Genomic DNA, 21,268 nt, shown 5'->3' on the forward strand with positions numbered 1-21,268 from the left:
GGTTTCTCTTGACATTTTCTACCACGGTAACAGTCTGACATAGATTTCTTCTCTCTAACATCTGTACAAAACACATAACTTTTGTCTTGTATTTTTATTTCCCTTTTAGCACTAAAATATCTCCCAAACAGGTGATGCTGAGCAGCAGAGTGACTGAGGGCTTCTGCAACAAGGTCCGCCCACATGTCTAACCTTTAAGTCATTTGCCAAATCTAAGCAAATACATCTATCGACATAAGTGAAACATCCATTTTTGTAAAATGTGTGCACATATTTTTGGCTGTAAGACGTTCAAGGTAAAATGAGTCAACATATGACCTGCAGTTGTAAAGGATCATAGCATCTGGATCGGTGGCTGGATCAGTGCTCTCAGTCCCATATCAAACCCAAGAATAACCTCAGTATCTGTTCTGATACCCAAATTGTTTTAGTTTGGGTCTTTAAAAGACAAAACAAAAAAACTGTGGTATCTTGATGATAATCCTTCATATAAAGCCAGTTGTATTTACCTTTGCTGATTAAGATGTCATATCGGACCTTCCTGACCTGAGATATCCTCTCAATCGTAACTAGAACTACACTGAGGGCTGTGGTAAATGAAACTCCACCCTAACCCTAACCCATAGCATGAAGCTGACGCAGGTTGAATGTGCAGCTGTATCCATGAACCGCAACTGAAAAACAGCCTGAATAAGAGCTGAGATTCTACACACCTGGCTAAGGTTCTGCTTTCCTTTGAGGGCTGTTTAGAGAGAGGTGAAAAGCTCAGGGGAGGCATCAGACTGTTAACAATCTGGTTGAGCTGGGCACTCTGCAGAGAAGAAAACACCAACATCAATCAGTTAACCCACAGACAAAATGAAACTGAGGTTTTCTTCAACTACATTCAAACTGGTATCTCATATTTCACTTCAAAAGAGACTGCATGTTCAGCCTAGGCTGCCATAAGACAATTAACGCCAAAGGAAATACAAAACAGAAAAGACCAAGTGATCACCCACAATGAAGTTTTTTGTGATGTGTCTGTCCATAAATATCGATATTCCACATTAGAAAACATTTAGCGTTAAATTTACATTCAACTTCTAATTCTATTAAGACTGGGAATGCATTCTGTGTTATTTTAATATGTAGTTCTACATCAGCCTCAGAGGCTGTAACAATTAATACCCTCTCCCTTCCTGAGATTATTACAACCACCTGACATCATAAAGCAGAAGCTATTTATTCCCTCTACCTGCAGCTTCTAATTTACCATAAAAGAACACGGGCCTAAAAACAACGCTATGTAATATATGGGTCAAATCCTCCCAGCCTGCCACGAGAATATAACATTAGAGACAAGAAAGCTTCTGTACTTTTCTGCACACATGATTGAATTGACTCATTCTTGTATTATAGGTGTGTCTGTGAGTACCTTCATCCTACCTGTCTCTCTATGTTGTACAGCAGGCGTGTGGGACTGCAGGGCTCTCCATCTGCATCTGAGGCTGTGCAGGACAGGCCGGCCATTTCTCTCATTAGGCTCTGCTGAATCTGCCTGTCAGTCAGCGGCTGGGATGGCGCAAGCACCACGCTGCCCTGAAATGCACACAGAAGAGCATAGACACAAAGAGAAAGGTGTTATATTGTATTCAACATTTTACTTACTTATTTAAATACCCTACACTTTCTAACATTCCACAGCATTTGAACTTAGTAGTAGAGATGCAACAATCAGAATATTGTGGCCGGTTTCTGTTTTTAGGTTTTAGTAAAGCTTCGACCTGCTGAGTGCGAATTCAGCTGATTCGGGTATCTCTCTGATAACAATAATATTAGAGGATATAAGAGCAGAGTTCAAAAAAATCTTTTAGCTTTCCTACCTTGAGCAGTCACTAATTACTTACATTAGGAAAAGTGGAGACGTCACACTGTGCGTGAAAGCAGTTGCAGTAAAACATAATTTACTATTTTAAAAGAAAAGCTAAATGAACATAGTGTGTTCAGCATAGGTGGAGATTGACAAGGTAAAAAGGAAAAAAACTTCCGATATAGTATGGTGACCTTGCTGTTAGCTGCTAAAAGTCTCACTCAATCTCTCGTGCTTTCTTGTAGCCTTAATGACCTGCAGACATATCTCAACATGCCACAGGAAATAGTTTCCTTTGACATGGTTTCATAAATGTCTGGGCCTTCTCTGAGTTAACTTTTCAACACCTCATTGATACAAAAAATAGCTAACAGTGAGTCTTCTTCTGTTAGGCGCGACATTCACACCGAAGAGTCTTAGGTTAGGTGCAAACTAGTAGCACTAATGCATGGTACGTTTGCTGTTGGGAAAAACATCCGATTTTACTTGCTGGCCTTACTGGTCTGGATCGATCAAGCTGAACACCATCCAACTCTGTTCACCAGCTGATTTTTCTGTGCATCTCCAATTTCAATCTTACCTTGGTCGAGCGTATGTTTTTGTGGAGTTCCAGCAGCTGCTCTATTCTCCCATCCAGCTCAGACAGACGAAGCTGCAGCCAGATCCATCTGCTGCTCAGCTCTGCTCTTTCTTCTAGCCACTGCATCTCACTGCTGCTGCTACTGCTGCTGGCACAAGGTGGGAGATAGATGGTAATATTAATCTCACTTCCAAATGTGTCACGTTCACCTTCGTAAAGACAAGCAGCCAACCTCACAGGAAGTAACTACTTTTGAGGGAGCCACCTGAATGAACAAAGTATGCCTAATAAAATTGACTGTGTTGAAAGGTTACTATAGGAGCAAGTGTGTGACAGCGAGCTTGTGTGGCAGATTTTGGCAGTGCAACAGTTGCCATGACAGTACTCTTGGACCTTGGCTTGCAGGGACTCCCCCACTTCAAACAGTCAGATACAGAGGGAAAGGTTAGGTTTCTCAGCGTAGAGCCGCAGGCTGCACACTTCCCCCCTTTGATATCAGAAGGGGTTTTTTATGTTAAATTCAGTTTAATTAAATACCTAAATAGAAACACTGAGATTAAGTCATAAAGAAAAAAATATCATTCAGAGTCACCCTGTCATCTGTGCTTCAATGAAGTCTGTTTGTTAAGAGGTTAATTGCCCTTTTCCCAAACACAGACAATGGCAAGTGTTGGCTTGCCCTTTCGCTCTTTCCATCTGTATAATGATGAAATTCCAGGAATCTTTGCCAAACACTCGCTGGAGCAGAAGAGTGAACAAAGGAGGAATGACTTCTTTGCTCCACTTGCTGTAAGCATTTCCAAAATGATGTAGTTATCACAATGATGCTGAAACCTAGATAAATATTAGTTAATATTCTGTGAATGCGAGTCAGTGAGAACATTTAGAGGTTTCACACCCAAGGTTTAGAGACTTAAATATCAAGCTGCAGCAAAAGGCTTTGTGTCATTTGAGTGCATGCACAGGAAGTGTTGGGTGCATCCTGCATTAGAACTTAAAAACAAAGGTTGTCTGAGACTCCTCAAAACCCAAAGAATATACAAGGCATTGTAAAAATAATGAAACCTCTTGAACCTTTCCACACTTTGACAAAATACTCTCTTGGTAAGAAGAGCATCAATCAGAGAACACAAAGAAGCACATGGTAGCTCTGGAAGAGCCGCCGAAATGCACAGGACAAACATTAGTCATAAACTCCACAGATCTAGCCTTTGAGGAGCAGGGTCAAGAGGAAAGTCATTGTTAAAAAAAAAAAAAGAAGTGTAAGAATTGTCATTTATACCATGTAGGGGGCGCAACAAACATGTGGAAGAAGATCCTCTGGTCTAATTAGATCAAAATGCAACTTTTTCATCAACATGCTATGTGTGGTGGAAAACTAAAACCGAATATCAACCGGAAATCCCACTGTGACACATAGTGGTGGCAGGGTCATGCTGTGGGGATGCTCGTCTTCAGCGGGGACTGAAAAATGTTCAGAGCTGATGAGAAGATGGATGAAGCTAAATACAGGGAAATCATAGAAGGAAAGCTGTTAAGAGGCTGGAAAAGACTTAAGACTGGCGTGGAGGTTCACCGTCCAGCAGGACGACGACACATAAAGATGCATGCAGAGGTCCATTGGAATGGTTTAGATCAAAACATGTTCATGTGTTAAAATGGACCAGTCTAAAATTTGTGGCAAAGCCTGTAACTGGCTGTTCAAAAATGTGCTCCATCAAATCTGAAAAAGCTTAAGCTACTTTGCTAAGAAGAATGGAAAATATTTCTGTCTCTTGAAAACCATCATTTTTACTTCATTTCCCGTTTACACACCACTTTGTATGGATATATTACAAAAAATTTTAAATGCTGTGAAGTTTATACCTGAAACCAGACAAAATGTGAAAAACTTAAAAGGAGTATGAATACTTTTGCAAGACACTGTAACTAACAAACTGAAGAGTAAATAATCCACAGCTATTTGCGCAGAATATCACCAATTATGCTTTAAAAGCCAATTCCCATCACTGCTTCAACTGTTTGCACTGTGAATGCAGAGTGTTAAGTATTTCCACATTTTTTGAAAGGACTGTAATGACCCATTTTCTCATAATAAACAAACCACTTAGAGAACCAAGCTTTAAAATCTGTCCAGTGGAGGTTTACTGTTGAATCGTAGGGAACTGTTCCATACAAGACAAAGCTGGGGGGAAAAAAGGACTCTATTTTGAAGCTGGAAAAATAAAAAACCAGAAACACAAACCTACAGCCCAACTCACAAACATGAAAATACTTGTTTTCACAACCAAAAACCACTTTTGGTATGAGCTCTGCACACATTTTTGGGGAAAACATGAGGAGAGGGGCTAATTTCTAAAATTTGCAAATTCCTGTACATTAGAGATTAGAATGATGACATTTAAAAAGCAAGTTTCCTGTTTGACCAAAGTGTCCTCTGACTGTGGCCCTCAAGACTCAGGAAGTCTCAGAGTTGACGTAAGAATCTACATTCTCCAGAGAATACACACATAGACTGCTGTTTTAGTAATGCCGGCTGTGTTAATTGTGCTAACCACCAATATAACAGGCTTTAATTGCAGTTCAAAATGTCAAACTCATCATTGTTTTACAGAAACTTTTCTTGCACAGAGGAGGAAATGATGTCACCTCTTCTCCTAACAGAAATAATTATTGCAGAAAAGCAGAAAGGCAAGAAAACGTGTTTTGTACAGGTGATCTTATGTCTTCTTATAATAATGTTCCAAAAGAGAATTAGCCAAAAAACTGTATCATCAGATGAAAGCTTTACAAAAACTGGAGACCAGATGTAGGCCACAAAACCCTCATCAGTGCAGCCCTACAGTAAAATGACTGTAACTGAAGCCTATTATGTTTAAAATGTTTTAACTGATCAGAGAGCATGTCTCAATCCATGGCTTCCTTTTTCTCTGGGGTGCAAACACGACATCACACAGAGGCCAATTTCACTGAGCCACTCTCTAAAATGGGAAAGAAAGGAAAACATGCCATTCAGATCTTCATAGGTCATACATTAGCTGCAAGAATATATCGATTTGCCTAAATGAGCCTATATCTGAGGTCAGAGTTATAATGAAAAAGGTACAACTGTAACTGTGACAAACAAGGCAGGACACTATTAGTACCACTATGCACAGGTGGGAGGATGGTCAGAGAAATAACCAAAAAAATGTAACCTAAGCTCACAGGAACTATAACAAAGACTGACACCTTGGGGTCCAACATCACAAATATAAGCATGTAGCATTTGCTAAATGCTACTGGAACTTTTACTGGAACCCTGAGCTTCAGGTCGATCTGGAATGACACCAAGGATAAATGAGGGATTAAGGAATGGGCCAAACATTACTGCAAACTATTGAGAAACTTGAGGAAAAATATTTGACCCAATAATACCATTTTAAAAAAGTCTACCACATACAAAAGAAATGTATAGAAACTTCTCAATATGAGGACAACTCAACATTCTATTATTCCATTAATATTCTGGCCTTCATCAAAAACAAATAATTGTGGGAATCCTAACTGGCCTAAAACAGGAATAGTTTAGTCTGATTTAACATCAGGGAGTAAGAAAGAAAAGGTTATGTGTCTTTATGGAGTGTGTGTTATGGAGTGTTTGTCTATAAAAACCAAGCGGGAAGCTGTCAATTTAACTGCCATGAGGAAAGGGGGAAATACAAATCCATTTTTTTAAACATGGGCACAGCATAAGACATCTACAAAACCTACAAATCTGATTAAAAATATAAGTATAATTTCAATTCAAACAAAAGTTGTGCAAAGTTTTTAATCAACCTGTGGCTGTCAGGATGTACAGGATGCCGCTTTCAGCAGGGACTAAATAATGACGGCACCTCTGGCATTCAAACCAAACACAGAGACAAACGTTCTCAACTAGAAAAAGAAGAGCTGAAACATGATCGCAGCGCCTGGGCGGAACACTGCTGGCTCACTGGGAAGCCCGGGTTTATTTCCTACCCTGTGGGTAGAGAGGGAGCTGGCTCGTCACATGGATCTGTTATGACTGCTGCGTGGAAAGAAACAACTGTGTGAGCGCTTAGCTAAGAAAAAATGTCAGAACACCCACCACACCAGACAGCACAAAACTTGTACTTATGACAGCCACAGTGTGAAAGTCTCTGAGGGGCCAAGTAAAACATGCATGCAGCACTGAGGCTGCCCATACACAGATTTCCAAAACTTTTACTATAACATTAAAAAAGGCCTGGATTTGTGTCAGCCATCCCTTTTGTAGCTGTGCATGTTTCAATATTTACCTTAACAAACTTTACTTAACATGCCTTTTCACTGGCTGCCTTCCATCCCCTGAAATAAAATGAGACAACACCTAGGCATACTTTCCACTGGTCTGAGCTGAAAACATCGGCTTGAATAGCAGCTCTACTCCGGCAGCCAAATCCCCAGCACTGCGAATGTTCTTCAGCATGAGCAGTTCACTTCACATCTGACACTGAAATGATCTAATTTTATGCGTCAAAGGATTTCCAGCGTCTCGGATCTCAAGCTGGTTTATTTAGCTGTTTGGCCCAGCTGCACAAGCAAGATACTCACAGAGGCGCTTTTATACACAAATACAGAACAGAGTTCACATTAAAGGCTTTCATCCTTGAATCTGAAAAGACCTCCCCTTAAAGTTCGTGCTACTTTTTTTTAGTGTTTTTTTTTTTTTTAGGCACTGGTGGCCTTTATTTTTCTCAATTTTTTTCCAAAAGTGAGCCGAAAGGAAATGGGGAAACTGCTGATCAGAAGTTTACATACACTCGTGAAAAAAATGTGTTTTCTTTTCATGGTGAAATAATTATAGGCAGACAACCTTAATGAATTAAAAAATGGGTACATGTAACACAGATTTGTACTAATCCACACAGGTTCTAAATAAATAAATAAAAAAATACAGCCTCAAATATATAAATCAAACCCCACCTAATATTTGCAGAAATGTCTTTGGCTGGATATTTTACCACTGTTCTAACCAGAACTAGTAGATATCATTTCAAATGGCTGGCTTGATGGCACAGACCTAGCTTTTAAGCATAGTCCTTTAAAATTTCAACAGGGTTAAGAGTAGGGTCATTCCTGAAACCCATTCCAAAACCAGTTCTGGTCTAGATGTTCAGAACAAACCAACAAGTTCAAAGGCAGGAATATGCTGGGACACCAGGGCCACAAGCCACAGTGATGTGAGCTCAACATTAAAATTAACATTAACACGCAGGGCACCAACACCTTCATGCACAACTAAACAAGACCTCTGTATCAGCTGTCACGGATGGTGGCGGCAGCATCATGGTGAGGGGCTGGTTCACGGCCAGTGGTACTGCTGTGAACGACTTTCTTTTGAATTGTTTACCTAAAAAAAAACAGCTGCACCCATGCTCATCAACCCCCTCCTACTAATTAAAGTTTGCCTCAAAAAAAGAAAAGCCTTCATGACTTGATTTATGGTTAGAGAAACACAGTTCTTTCTATTTCTAGCTTTGGAACCAACAACAACATTAAACATTTACAAAAAGAAACGCAAATGCAATTTATTGAATAGGAAGTTTCATTTCATTCATTCATAAAGCATCTATACCGGATGCCTCCTGGACGCCTTCCTCGGGAGGTGTTCCAGGCACGTCCCACCGGGAGGAGGCCCAGGGGACGGCCCAGGACACGCTGGAGGGACTATGTCTCTCGGCTGGCCTGGGAACGCCTTGGGCTCCCCCCGGAGGAGCTGGAGGAGGTGTCTGGGAAGAAGGACGTCTGGGTGTCTCTGCTGAGTCTGCTGCCCCCGCGACCCGGTCCCGGATATGCAGAAGATGACGAGTACGAATACGAGAAAGTTTCATATTTATAAAAAGTTAGCAGGGCAAATGTGTAGTTCGCAACCTAACGACAAAAAACTAGCCTCTTTTATTGTGTAACACTGCAGGTCTTAAAGCTCAATTCCGATTTTTTGGTGAAATCCAATTTTTTTGCGTCGTTGTTCACATTTCCAAATATATGTGACTTGTAGTGATCTCCTGTGTGAACGCATTCATACAACTCAAGTGTCCCATAAGCGCAGAAGACGACGCAATGACATCACATGTAGCGAGCGTGCTTAGTATTTGCAGAAGTAAATATGGATGTATTTAGCGATTTTTAAGTTGTTTTCCAACCGGAACTAGCATATTAACAACACAGTATTTAAGAAAATTGAAAAAGAAAGAGAGCCAGGTTTTTGGCCATGGCATTTTGTGGGGCAGTAGCAGCGTCATCGGTACAGAGAAACATGTGGGTTCGGAGTCGAAGCCAGCAGTGGTGGGATAGTGATGTTGGCAGCTTTGATGATACGGACTTCATTCATTATTTTCGAATGACAAAGGCAACCTTTATGTGCATATTTTTCTTCCCGTTTCCGCGTAGCAGGACCCAGAATAGTGACGTTTGTCGAGTATCAATGACGCACAGGTCGGATGAATGCGACCTGGCTGTACAGACACAGGTCGCATTTGAAAAGATCAGATACGTATCGGATTTTGGACCACATATCCAAGTGGCCTGGGTCGCATTTGAAAAAATCAGATCTGTGTCGTTCAGACTGTCATGAAAAGTTTGGATACAGGTCGCAAACAGGCTAAAAAAAAAAATCGGATTTGGGTCACTTCAAGCTGCAGTGTGAACGTAGCCTAAATAGCACTATTCTGTTCTATAGCATTTACGTTAACGGGACCTAATAAGGAGGGGCTAAAGAGCAACATGAAGCTCCAGAGCCACAAGTTGTAGACCCCCAAGTTGATGGTTGAAAACTTGAACACAAACACACATCAAAACTAGTATTAGAATAGATAAAGCAGGCCAACATTGAGCTTCTGGAAGGGCTGGGACTTTGACCATACTCAAAATCTATGAAATATGCTTAAAAACTGAGGCAGTGTTAGGAAACTAGGACCTTGGGAATCTAGTTGTTTTTTTTTTAGATGTATTTTGTTATATAGTCACTCCACCTGGAAAAAGAGCAGTTCAAATGAATCATTCAAAAGCCAAGAAAGCAATACCAGTGATTGAAGTATTTTAACTATAGTCTAGCACCAGCTAGCAGCACTGCATAATCAACACCCTATTAACAATCGTATATTTAAATTAATAAATAACAAATTGTGCTTGTTTGATACATACAAAGGTAAAAGCATGTCCTCCTCTGACTCGTCAGAGCTGCTGCTGCCTGTGGCCTCCGAGTCCAAGGCCTCCTGTAGTCTTCTAAGCACCATCTGGTTGGATTCGCAAAAATCTGCCACCTCTCCAAAGAAGGGCGAGGCTGAGATCGAGTCTTCCCAAGAAAAATAGGGATTTCCACAATTTTGTGGAGGCGTAACAGAGTCCAGACTGTCAAGAGGCACATCTTTAAGCTGAAAATGGTTTTTTAAACCCTCCAGCTGTTGGCTGCAGTGTTTCAAAGCGTGCTCTCCCAGCAGGGCTTGAAGTCTCCTTTGCAACCTACAAGCTCTGCCCTGAAGCTCCACGTGTTTGGAGAGCTGTTCTTTGGTTGCATCCACTAGCAGGTTTCTTGACTGCAGCTGGTCAGGGTTTACAAAGCTAGTACCAAGCTGCCTTAGAGCTGCAGTGGGAGCAGGACCAAGCATCCACTCTATTTCCTCATACATCATTGTGGGCTGGGTTGCATACATGGAAGTGAGATTCTGAGATGTTTCCTCGCCTTGGGAATAGGAGGGACAAACACTGGGAAGGATAAGAGAGGAGGGGCGCACGTCACCACCATATGGCCCACATTCAGACTGAACACTTTGTCCATGCAGCAGCAAAGCCTCTTGGCTATTGTGCTCTGGAAGAGGAATTACAAACATGCCTGATGCACCTGGGAAGACTGTGGCCACTTGTTGAGATTCTCTCTGGCATTTACCGAAGCAGGGGAAGCTGACAAGTGAGCCTGGAGCAGGCTGGGCCACCTTGTCACTCTGACTGCAAGATGTAGGGCCACGTGTGAAAGGCTCACGGTTTGCAGGGGGGTCAACAGGGTCAAGACAGCCAAGCGAGCAAAGATTCAAACTGATTTTCTGCAGATCCCCATCATCTGTGGATCTCACATGTGGCTCAAGCTCAACAGTGCACATGACAGCACTAGCATCCGAGTCCACTCTGACGGAGGTAGGAGGAGAGGAGAGGTGAATGCCGTGGTCATTTCTCAAGATCTTGGTCAGGGCTGGGGCCATTAACTCTTCACAGCAAGGCAGCAAACTTCACATGGTTTAAAGGATCTGAAAGAGAGGAATGCACTTGTTAACGTCACGTATTAATAACAAATCATTCTGGGCAGAGGCGTGAAGTAATCGTGTTACATTTATATATCAGACACAGTAAAACTATACCACTGAGCATACACATGCAGGGATCCAAAGTATCAAAAAAAATAACGTTTTTTTCTTACTTTCATTTATTTAAATAATACATATATAGTCCATAACTTTTGACACTGTTAAAAAAGGCTTTGATTCACAATCCTCTCATCGCTGTATTTTCCCCACTGCTTTTTCACGTTTTTCGCCAACACTTTTACCTTCCTCTCAATTTTCCATACATATGCTTGACTACTGCACTGCCCGCTTCTGTAACAATTACCTTTTGATGACTTTCTGCTGGTCAGCTGTCAGGTCGACAGTCTTCCCCATGACTGTGTAGACAATAGCATGGACATAACATGGACTTTTTTTTATTGGTCTGATGTAATATATTAACTGTCTAATAAACCAGATATTTGGTTAAGTGTGAGCCATAATCATCAAAATTAACAGAAATAAATACTTCAAATATATCAAACATCAATGCATAATAAATCCAAGCATGGGTTTGCCTTTAGAATTGAATTACAGATAACATTTCAGTGTTATTATAATTTATTACGATGCACATATGTTTGTGTACTGTCTTTTTTAACGTCGTTCAACATGCCCCTCTTTTTGTCAAATTTGAGCACCTGTCCCTTTAAGTTCTCTGCACGCCCCAGCCAAAGATCCAACGGGAACCAAATGAAACGTAAATAAACTGCCATTAAATTCCCCTGCAGTGGTTAACGGTTACAGAATAGTTATTTCTAGACACCTTAGGAAAAACCGAAGTACAAACCAGCTTTTTCTGCACTCCGTTTCATTCACTGGGTTATGTTTTCCTATTTTTAACGGACACAACCATAAATCTCTCCTTTCCCTCAAACTACGAGACACTTTTCCTCAAACGGCCAAACTGACGATCTAACTGTTGGGAAAATGAAACGTTAGAGTCGTGCGCTTCAACTCCTGAACAGGTTAAACTGAGCTTTACTATAGATTTGACAGTAAATAAACATGTAAATGCCTAAACTGTTAGACGAAGCCCCGCATTTCGATCAATGTTAACACCCCTTAAAGTCTGGTTAAAGTGTTCAGCCACTCACCTGACCACCGATCGGACATCGCATGTTTCTGGGTTAGAGACCTACGGCTGAAGATTTCGGAGCGTTTGTGAATTAAGACACATCAAACTGGCCGAACAGGAAATTTGGGGGAAAAAAAAAGTTATTCCTTTGGGATCAGTCCCATTACTTGTTCTTCCTAACCACATCCGCTCCTCGGATCTCCTCTCACCAACTGCCCGACAGGAGCAAGATTCAGCGATCCGAGCGATGAGGGGCTACGTCAGACCTCTGCTGCCTTCACGGTCTGTCCTAAAGCTCGGAGCTGTCAGCATTCCCTGCGACTCACAGCACTTCTCTGAAAGTATTTTCCTTTAAAAAAAAATGGCATGCAAAAGATAATTTTAAAGGACGAGGTAGAGGGAAAACGAAAAAGTTCTATATATTTTTAAGTTTTGAAATTGATTAGCTATTAATTGAGAGTTTGCCGAGAAATTGGACGCTGAGTTTAGAAGCTGATTGATCACTTCTTGCTATTTCATAAAAAATATATGCCTGTATGTGTCATGTAAACAATAATCAATACCAAATGTCAGCAAATATTCATTCGTGTATTTATTTGTTTATGTATTATTTGTGCTATTATTAGGTAAGGTAAGGTAAGGTAAGTTTATTTATACAGCGCTTTTCAGCAACGAGACACGCAAAGCGCTGTACATACAATTACAATACAATCACAAAGCAAATAAACACAGATACAGACACAGAAAAACAAATCAAACAACAGAGGTAATTTAAAAAATTTAAATAAAATAAAGAGAATAGAATGATGGACAAGAAAATGAAAGGAAAATTGGACTGAAAACACAACTAATCATGCCTAGATGGCACAGTCAAAGGCCACTCTAAACAAATACGTTTTTAATCTTGATTTAAAGCAACTTAGGGTTTTGGTGCTTTTACAGTTTTCTGGCAGTTTATTCCAGATTAGAGGAGCATAGTAACTAAAAGCTGCTTCTCCATGTTTGGTTCTGATTCTGGGTATGCAGAGTAGATTTGAGCCAGAAGACCTGAGAGGTCTGATTGGTTGATACACTGACAACAAGTCTGTAATTTATTTTGGTGCTAAGCCATTCAGTGATTTATAGACTAACAGAAGTATTTTAAAGTCTATTCTCTGAGCTACATGGAGCCAGTGTAAGGACTTTAGAACCAGGGTGATGTGCTCCACTTTCTTAGTTCTAGTGATGACGCGGGCAGCAGCGTTCTGGATCAACTGCAGCTGTCTGATCAACTTTTTAGGCTGACCTGTGAAGACACCGTTGCAGTAATCAATTCTACTAAAGATGAACGCATGAATTAGTTTTTCAAGGTCCTGCTGAGACATTAGTCCTTTAATCCTGGAGATGTTCTTTAGGTGATAGAAGGCCGACCTAGTTACTACCTTTATGTGCCTCTGAAGGTTCAGGTCTGAGTCCATCACTACACCCAGGTTTCGAGCCTGACTGGTGGTTTCTAGCTGTATTAACTGAAGCTGTGTGCTAACTTTTAAACACTCTTCCTTTGGTCCAAAGATTATTACTTCAGTTTTGTTTTGATTCAGCTGAAGAAAATTTAGGCCCATCCATGCATTGATTTCTTCTAAGCATTTACCCAGCGCTTGAATGGGTTCATAGTCACCTGGTGACATCGTAACGTATAGCTGTGTGTCGTCTGCATAGTTATGATAACTTACGTTGTTGTTTATTAAAATCTAAGTTAGGTGGATCATGTAGATATTGAATAGAAGGGGCCCTAAGATGGACCCTTGGGGAACGCCACATGTGATTTTTGTGCTCTCTGATGTAAAGTTTCCTACTGACACAAAAATGTCCCTGTCTTTCAAGTAGGATTTAAACCAGTTGAGTGCTGTACCAGAAAGGCCAACCCAGTTTTCCAGGCGCTCTAATAAAATGGAGTGATCAACAGTGTCGAATGCTGCACTAAGGTCCACTAATACCAGCACTGGGGTTCTTCCACAGTCTGCATTTATACAGATGTCATTGAACACCTTGACAAGAGCAGTCTCTGTATTGTGGTGAGCACGGAAGCCTGACTGGAAAACATCGAAGTGGCTGGTCATTGTTAGGAAGTTGTTTAACTGCTGAAATACATCTTTTTTAATAATCTTACTGATGAAGGGGAGGTTTGATATAGGCCTGTAGTTCTGTAGTAGCAGCTTGTCCAAGTTGCTCTTTTTCAATAGAGGTTTGATAATTGCTGTTTTCAGGGCCTGGGGGAAAACACCTGACAAAAGGGACGCGTTTATTATTTTAGTTAAATCAGATGTTATTACAGGCAAACCTTTCTTAAGGAAAGCTGTGGGTAAAAGATCGAGACAGCAGGAAGAAGAGCTTAGTTGCTGTACAATTTCTTCTAAGATGTCGCAGTTTATTTGGTGAAATTGGGAAATTTTGTCAAAATCAGTTCTAGTTGGAGACAAGTTTGGTACGGGAGTTGATGTGGATGTGCTGACTGCCTCTCTGATCTTTTGGGTTTTTTCTGTGAAGAAGTTAGCAAATTCATTGCAGACCCTGGTAGAGTGGAGTTCAGATGCTACAGTTACAGGAGGGTTGTTTAACCTGTCGACCGTGGCAAATAATGCACGAGCATTGTTAATGTTTTGCTGATGATCTCAGAAAATAAAGATTCCCTTGCATTTTTCAGTTGTAGGTTATATCTGTATAGTCTCTCTTTATAGATAATATAGTGAACCTCTAGTCCAGTCTTTCGCCACCTGCGTTCAGCTTTTCGACACTCCTTTTTTTCACATCTGACTGGTGGAGCACTTCTCCACCAGTCAGAAGTGACTGGTGGAGCACTTCTCCACAGAGACATTTTCTTCCCAAAAACGACTTTCACTTCAATTGGAGCAATTGAATCATTGATGTCCGAGATTTTAGAATGAAAGTTATCTACCAGCTCATCTACAGTGTTACAGGGCAAAGTGGAGGTAGAAGAGTAAATCTGGTTAAAGGTTTCAGCAGCAACGTCCTTAAAGATTTTCTTATCATGTCTCTTTGGCAAACTGAGCCATTGCAGATGATGCTTTCAAAAATAACAGAAAAGTGGTCAGATAGGGCAACATCAGTTACAGACACCTTGGAAATGTTTAGACTCTTAGTGATGATCAAGTCCAAAATATGTCCCCGTTTGTGGGTTTGCTGTTTAACATGTTGAGTCAAACCAAAATTTCTAAGAGTGTCACATAGATCTATTGTACTTCTGTCTTGAGGATTGTTCATGTGAATGTTGAAGTCTCCCACAACAATTAAACAGTCATAGTCAACACATATCACAGCTAAAAGCTAATTAAAATCACTGATAAAGTTTGTTTTGGACTTAGGAGGCCTGTAAATATTCAAGAACATGGTTCGGACCGGGCTCTTTACCTGGAGAGCCAAATATTCAAAAGAGTCAAATTTGCCCAGAAATACGTTTTTACACTCTAATAAATCTTTAAACAAAGTGGCCACCCCTCCACCTTTTCTTTGCTGTCTGCTCTCACAAAGAAAATTGTAGTTCGGAGGCATCGCCTCTATCAGAATGGGAGCTTCATTAAATTCATGTAACCATGTTTCTGTTAAAAACATAACATCAAGATCGTGGTCAGTAATGAAGTCATTGATTAAAAATGATTTTCCTGACAGAGATCTAATGTTCAGTAAAGCCAGTTTATATGACTTAGTTGCTGATATTAACTCTGTGTCTGGTTGTACCTGACAGTTTATGGCTTTTGTTGATTGTTTATTACTGTCTCTTATCCTTTTGGCTTTGTTCTTTCTGTCACGTATAAGCACAGAGATTTTACAACTATCTCCTATTAGGGGCCCAAGTTTTTCCTGGACATTTCTGATAGAGTTACCACTGGGGCCCAGACTGTATCACAGAGAAGTGATTTGAAGGTCCTGATTAGGAGGAGATAGATTAGGAGGTGGTGGAGGTCTGCAGCATTTGGAAGATGTTGGTTTAGTAGCAGGGCCTCGGCCACGGGGGGTGTTGAATGGAGAAGAGGTCAGAACCATTTGGGTCCCGATTTTAAGAGCTCCTTTCATGTTATCAGAATCCAGTAAAGCAAAAAGCGGGCTCAGTGGGGAGATGGGAGAGTTCTGTGCGGTCTGGGTCGGGGTCTGGGGTGAGTGGGGTTTACCGGGGGTGTCGGTCTGGCTCTGGGTTTGGGGGATGGGGGTATAATGGGGGGGTCCACTTCTCCTGTGGATTTCGACGGGGAGACCTTTTGTGATGACCTCTCTTTCTCAGCCAACTGGCCAATTGTTTCTGCTGGAGCTATTGGAGGCAGCGTTATCATTGTTGTTGATACTCCATGTTCTCTGCTGAAGGTCGAAGCTGCTGGCAGATTATTTCCTGAATAGAAGAAATTAGATGTGAGACGTCTGGCTCCTGGCTTGTTCAAAAAGAAACCATCTTGCTTGAAGAGTTATCTTTTTTCCCAAAAAATATTAAAGTTGTCGATGAAGATCACAGGTGTGGTGGCACATGTTTTTAATAAGGTTTTCTAGAGACGGGCGCTTTTCTGTGATTGCAAGAATATTATCTGAGATATCGGACACTACGTTACTGGTACCAATCATAACTTCTGTATTTTTCTTGTTGCAGAAGTTTTTAATCCCATCCACAGCTGTGTTGCCCACTATCAGAGTTCTTGGTCCGGTGGGGCGCTTTTTCTCTGGCAATTTAGGAAAAGACTGTTCACAATGAAGGTTGTTCTCAAACCTTTTATTGTTCTCAGAAGATGGATCATTTTCCTGGTTTTCATTCTGTAGTGGAGCAAATCTGTTTTGGAGAGGAATTCCATTATTTCCAGCTGTCTCACTCCTATCAGTTGTTGTGACAGCAGCTCGCTGTCGAAGTCTCCTTTTCCCAGGGGAAACGGGGACATTTCTCTGTAATTCTGGCCATTCTAATTTATTTAATTGCTGAGATCTTCCAGTGAGTCGTCCACCTTGATTTTTTGGGCATGCGCCTAAAACATGCCAGGGGGGGTCTGCCGGTAGGTTTATTCTCAGTGTTCTGATTGCCGGCTGAGTTGTTGAGCTGGCTGTCACTGTTTGGGATCACAGGCAGAGTTTAATCATCATTGTACCCCATATTCACCTCCACATTCACTTCTAGTCAATGGATTTTCATCTCCAAAACAACCAATTTCTGTAAAGGTTTGTCGAAGTTCTCTGTGGTGAAGGGAGGCATTTTGTGCTGATTAGCTGGCGTTTGTCCTGCTTTCGAGTTCGATTATAAAAACATCAAAGTTCTTTAAAAACAAACAACAACAAAAAATAATAATAATCCTTGGGAGTCGCTGGTAAGAAGTTGTTTTAGTCCAATATTTCCGTAATTTTGGCTAAGAGATAAAAAGTTAGGAGTAAAAGAATGCAAGTAAGTAGGGAGCTTAGGAGAAACGTGTCTGAGCAGGCAGAGAGGCGGAAGCTAGTATTAATAGCATTAGCAGTAGCAATAATAATAGTAGAAGCAGTATTTTACTTCCATCTATTTAAACCGATAAAATTCACTGAGGCATAGACTCTCATTTTCAGGAGACCTGTTCTACCTACACATACAATCAATCTGTTAAAACAGACAATAGCCAATAGATTAAAAGGTACAACAGATTGAAAGAAGAAAGCAGGAGATACCAACAATAAAAAAAACTCCTCCTCAGACGCTGAATTCATTCTATAAACAGAGGAAAATGTATGAAAATTATTAGCAAATAAAACAGGCAGAGTTTACTGTAAGGGTAAACTATGGCCTCCAGAGCATATGAATAGTCTGAGCTTTACTTTACTGCAAACAATGTCAAATCTATCCTTGGTCAGTTGTAAAGATTAAAGCAAAATTAAAATGAATGACTCTTCAAAACATTCTGTTCATAGGGGTGTTCCACTGTGGTATAATGCTGCCTCAAGGCAACATGCAGAAGAGAAACAACTTTCTCTTATAATATTTTGCATTTCAAATGGCATGTAGGCCACTGTAAGGTATTGAAGATATTAAATGACATTTGAAAATAAAAACACGTATGTATTATTAATGGACAATGTTGCCAAAAAGCAACTAACCCTAGGAACTTACAAAAATGTGTGTGTGTGTGGGGGGGGGACCATAGATGATAAACAGTAAAATAATACTTTTACACGTGCAGCACTTTGTTGCAGCTATGGTTGTTTTAAACTGCTTTATAAATACATGGAGTAAGTAAGTATTAAAGTGAAATATTTGTGGTACAACAGTAACTGCTTACTCAATTCAGCTGTTTCAAGCATGAAATGTTTTGCTTTGTTTTTGTTTTGGGGGGAGGGTGTTTGTTTTTTTATAGAATTTTGAAAGAACAATATATTTTGAATGTGTCATCTTAGGGGACATCTGCTTACATCAGAGATATAGAAAAAAATAAAACCACTGCAACCAATGTGAAGTTAGTTCTTGCATATGAATGATGAAAATTTGCACATCTAACCACTGGAATTAAAGAATTAAGCTCATTTGATTAAAAACCCCTAAATGAAAGTAGATAGTTATGCATTAAAATATTTTTCTTGTTTTTCCTACAACGCCTGGGCATGCTCCTGATGAGACGGCGGATGGTCTCCTGAGGGATCTCCTCCCAAACCTGGACTAAAGCATCCACCAACTCCTGGACAGTCTGTGGTGGAACGTGACGTTGGTGGATGGAGCGAGACATGATGTCCCAGAGGTGCTCAATTGGATTCAGGTGTGGGGAACGGGCTGGCCAGTCCATAGCTTCAATGTCTTCATCTTGCAGGAACTGCTGACACACTCCAGCCACATGAGGTCTAGCATTGTCCTGCATTAGGAGGAACCCAGGGCCAACCTCACCATCATATGGTCTCACAAGGGGTCTGAGGATCTCATCTCAGTACCTAATGGCAGTCAGGCTACCTCTGGCGAGCACATGGAGGGCCATGTGGCCCTCCAAAGAAATGCCACCCCACACCATTACTGACCCACTGCCAAACTGGTCATGCTGAAGGATGTTGCAGGCAGCAGATTGATCTCCACGGTGTCTCCAGACTCTGTCACATGTGCTCAGTGTGAACCTGCTTTCATCTGTGAAGAGCACAGGGCGCCAGTGGAGAATTTGCCAGTCCTGGTGTTCTCTGGCAAATGCCAAGCATCCTGCATGGTGTTGGGCTGTGAGCACAACCCCCATATGTGGACGTCAGGCCCTCATACCTTCCTCATGGAGTCGGTTTCTAACCGTTTGTGCAGACACATGCTCATTTGTGGCCTGCTGGAGGTCATTTTGCAGGGCTCTGGCAGTGCTCCTCCTGTTCCTCCTTGCACAAAGGTGGAGGTAGCGGTTCTGCTGCTGGGTGGTTGCCTTCCTACGGCCTCCTCCACGTCTCCTGGTAGCGCCTCCAGGCTTTGGACTCTACGCTGACAGACACAGCAAACCTTCTTGCCACAGCTCATATTGATGTGCCATCCTGGATGAGCTGCACTACCTGAGCCACTTGTGTGGGTTGTAGAGTCCGTCTCATGCTACCACGAGTGTGAAAGCACCACCAACATTCAAAAATTACTAAAACATCAGCCAGAAAGCATAGTTATTGAGATGTGGTCTGTGGTCCCCACCTGCAGAACCACTCCTTTATTGAGTGAGTCTTGCTAATCGCCATAGATTTCCCCCTGTTGTCTATTCCATTTGAACATCATGTGAAATTGATTGTCAATCAGTGTTGCTTCCTAAGTGGACAGTTTGATTTCACAGAAGTTTGATTTACTTGGAGTTATATTGTGTTGTTTAAGTGTTCCCTTTATTTTTTTGAGCAGTATATATATATATATATATATATATATATATATTTATAGATATATCTCTATCTATACACTGACAATCATGGAGCTCAGAAGAAGCATCAGAGATTGCTTGATCCTTCATCCATTGAGGGAGACGCTAGAAATCAGAAATGTTATCCCAGTGGATGGATATTGTTATGGATCAAATTTTTCTCCCAGAAATTAAGTGGTTCACAGACAGATGTCCTGATTCTCATTTTTTAATTTGCAAGTACAATTACATATATTATGTACATTTAATATTAGGCAAATATGCTCAAATCACAGACGAGCAGTGCTTTTTACCCTAGAGTGCAGTGCTAATTGCTCTATAAATTATGATTGTGATTTCATGTAAAATAGATCACAACCATAATAATACCTTCATGTTTCACAGGTGGATTTATTTTTTCTTTCAATTCAATGTTTATTTTGGTCCACCAATGATGGGGATTTCATTTGAAGCAAAGTTGACCTAAATCATGATACGGCATCCTAATGTTTCACAGATAAACAGGAGGTTGTTATGATCCTTGGGTGTTTGTGTTTGAATTATTTTGGGTTGTTGCCATTATGATCTCTCGGACTAAGTGTATTCCTTTGTGTAGAGTTTCTTCATTGGTTTTCGTGGTCTGCTTTTTGTATTTTTGGTTTGGTCATTTTTCCTTTGGTTAGCAGATCATTTTGTGTTCTGATTCAACTCCCTCTGTGTTTGTTCTGTGTTTATTGGTCACCTTCTCTCAATTTGCCTCATCTGCTTCTTTCCCAGCTGCACTACATTGCCCTGATTAATCACCATTGGTCCTCGTGCCACTTGTAGACCCTCTAAGTAATTAAAAAGCCTCTCTGATTCACCACCCTCCCTGCCAGATTCTCTGTTCTTCAGTGTCCATCCCCAATGTCCGTTCACCATTCCCCATCTTCCATGTCTGTTTTCTTCATGCCAGTTTCCAATGGTTGTCCTTGATTCTTTAAGTTACTTTCTTCAGCCTTTACACTGCCTGCCGAATGGCCTCTGTGCATATGGGTTTTTATCACTAAATTTAAATTGTGAAATATTGTGAAAAAGTTCAATATTTTTGGTCACTCATTTCAGAAAGTGAAAATCAACCTACAGACTCATTACACATATAAATATTTCAAGCCTTTGTTTCTTTGATGATAATGGCTTATAGACAATGAAACACCACATTTCCTACCAGCGTCTTACCTGGGCCAAGGAGAGTGTTGCTCAATAATCCAAAGTCCTCTTTTCATATAATGGTAAAGTTTCATTTGGAAATCAAGGTCCCAGAGCCTGGAGTTTTTTGACATTCAAATTTTTTGAGATGTACCTGTAATTTCATGAGGCATAAACAACCCAAATCATGACACTGCCATCTCCATGAGGTCTGTATCCTGGAATGCAGCATTTTCTTTCTTAAAAGATAACCCATCAAACAAAGTCCACTATGTGTCCAAAAAATTAAATCTATGCATATTATGTCTGTAAATAATATTCATTTAGCCTGTTTTCAGGCATCAGATATGACACATTTCTTGGTGTAAACTAAGTTTAGTAACT

General features: G+C 40.8%; 1 protein-coding gene across 4 annotated transcripts in view; it reads right to left on the minus strand.

Moving 5' to 3' along the window:
- Window positions 1-12,083, minus strand: part of kansl1l (KAT8 regulatory NSL complex subunit 1-like) — a 32,450-nt gene extending 20,367 nt beyond the window's left edge. Inside the window, exons 1-6 of one of the 4 annotated variants that reach the window (XM_047371462.1) lie at window positions 11,890-12,082; window positions 11,079-11,130; window positions 9,621-10,717; window positions 2,433-2,580; window positions 1,429-1,581; window positions 714-811 (exon numbers count right to left, since the gene is read on the minus strand). In XM_047371462.1, coding sequence (XP_047227418.1) covers window positions 714-811; window positions 1,429-1,581; window positions 2,433-2,580; window positions 9,621-10,672 — 1,451 coding nt within the window. In that variant the 5' untranslated portion in view covers window positions 10,673-10,717; window positions 11,079-11,130; window positions 11,890-12,082. Of the gene's footprint in view, window positions 1-713; window positions 812-1,428; window positions 1,582-2,432; window positions 2,581-9,620; window positions 10,718-11,078; window positions 11,131-11,889 lie in introns of all 4 variants that reach the window. The other 3 variants (XM_047371464.1, XM_047371463.1, XM_047371461.1) reach the window with 3 other exon arrangements.
- Between the last annotated feature and the right edge of the window lie 9,185 nt (window positions 12,084-21,268).

The sequence above is a fragment of the Girardinichthys multiradiatus genome, chromosome 7, assembly GCF_021462225.1.
Source record: "Girardinichthys multiradiatus isolate DD_20200921_A chromosome 7, DD_fGirMul_XY1, whole genome shotgun sequence".
NCBI classification, from domain to species: Eukaryota; Metazoa; Chordata; class Actinopteri; order Cyprinodontiformes; family Goodeidae; genus Girardinichthys; species Girardinichthys multiradiatus.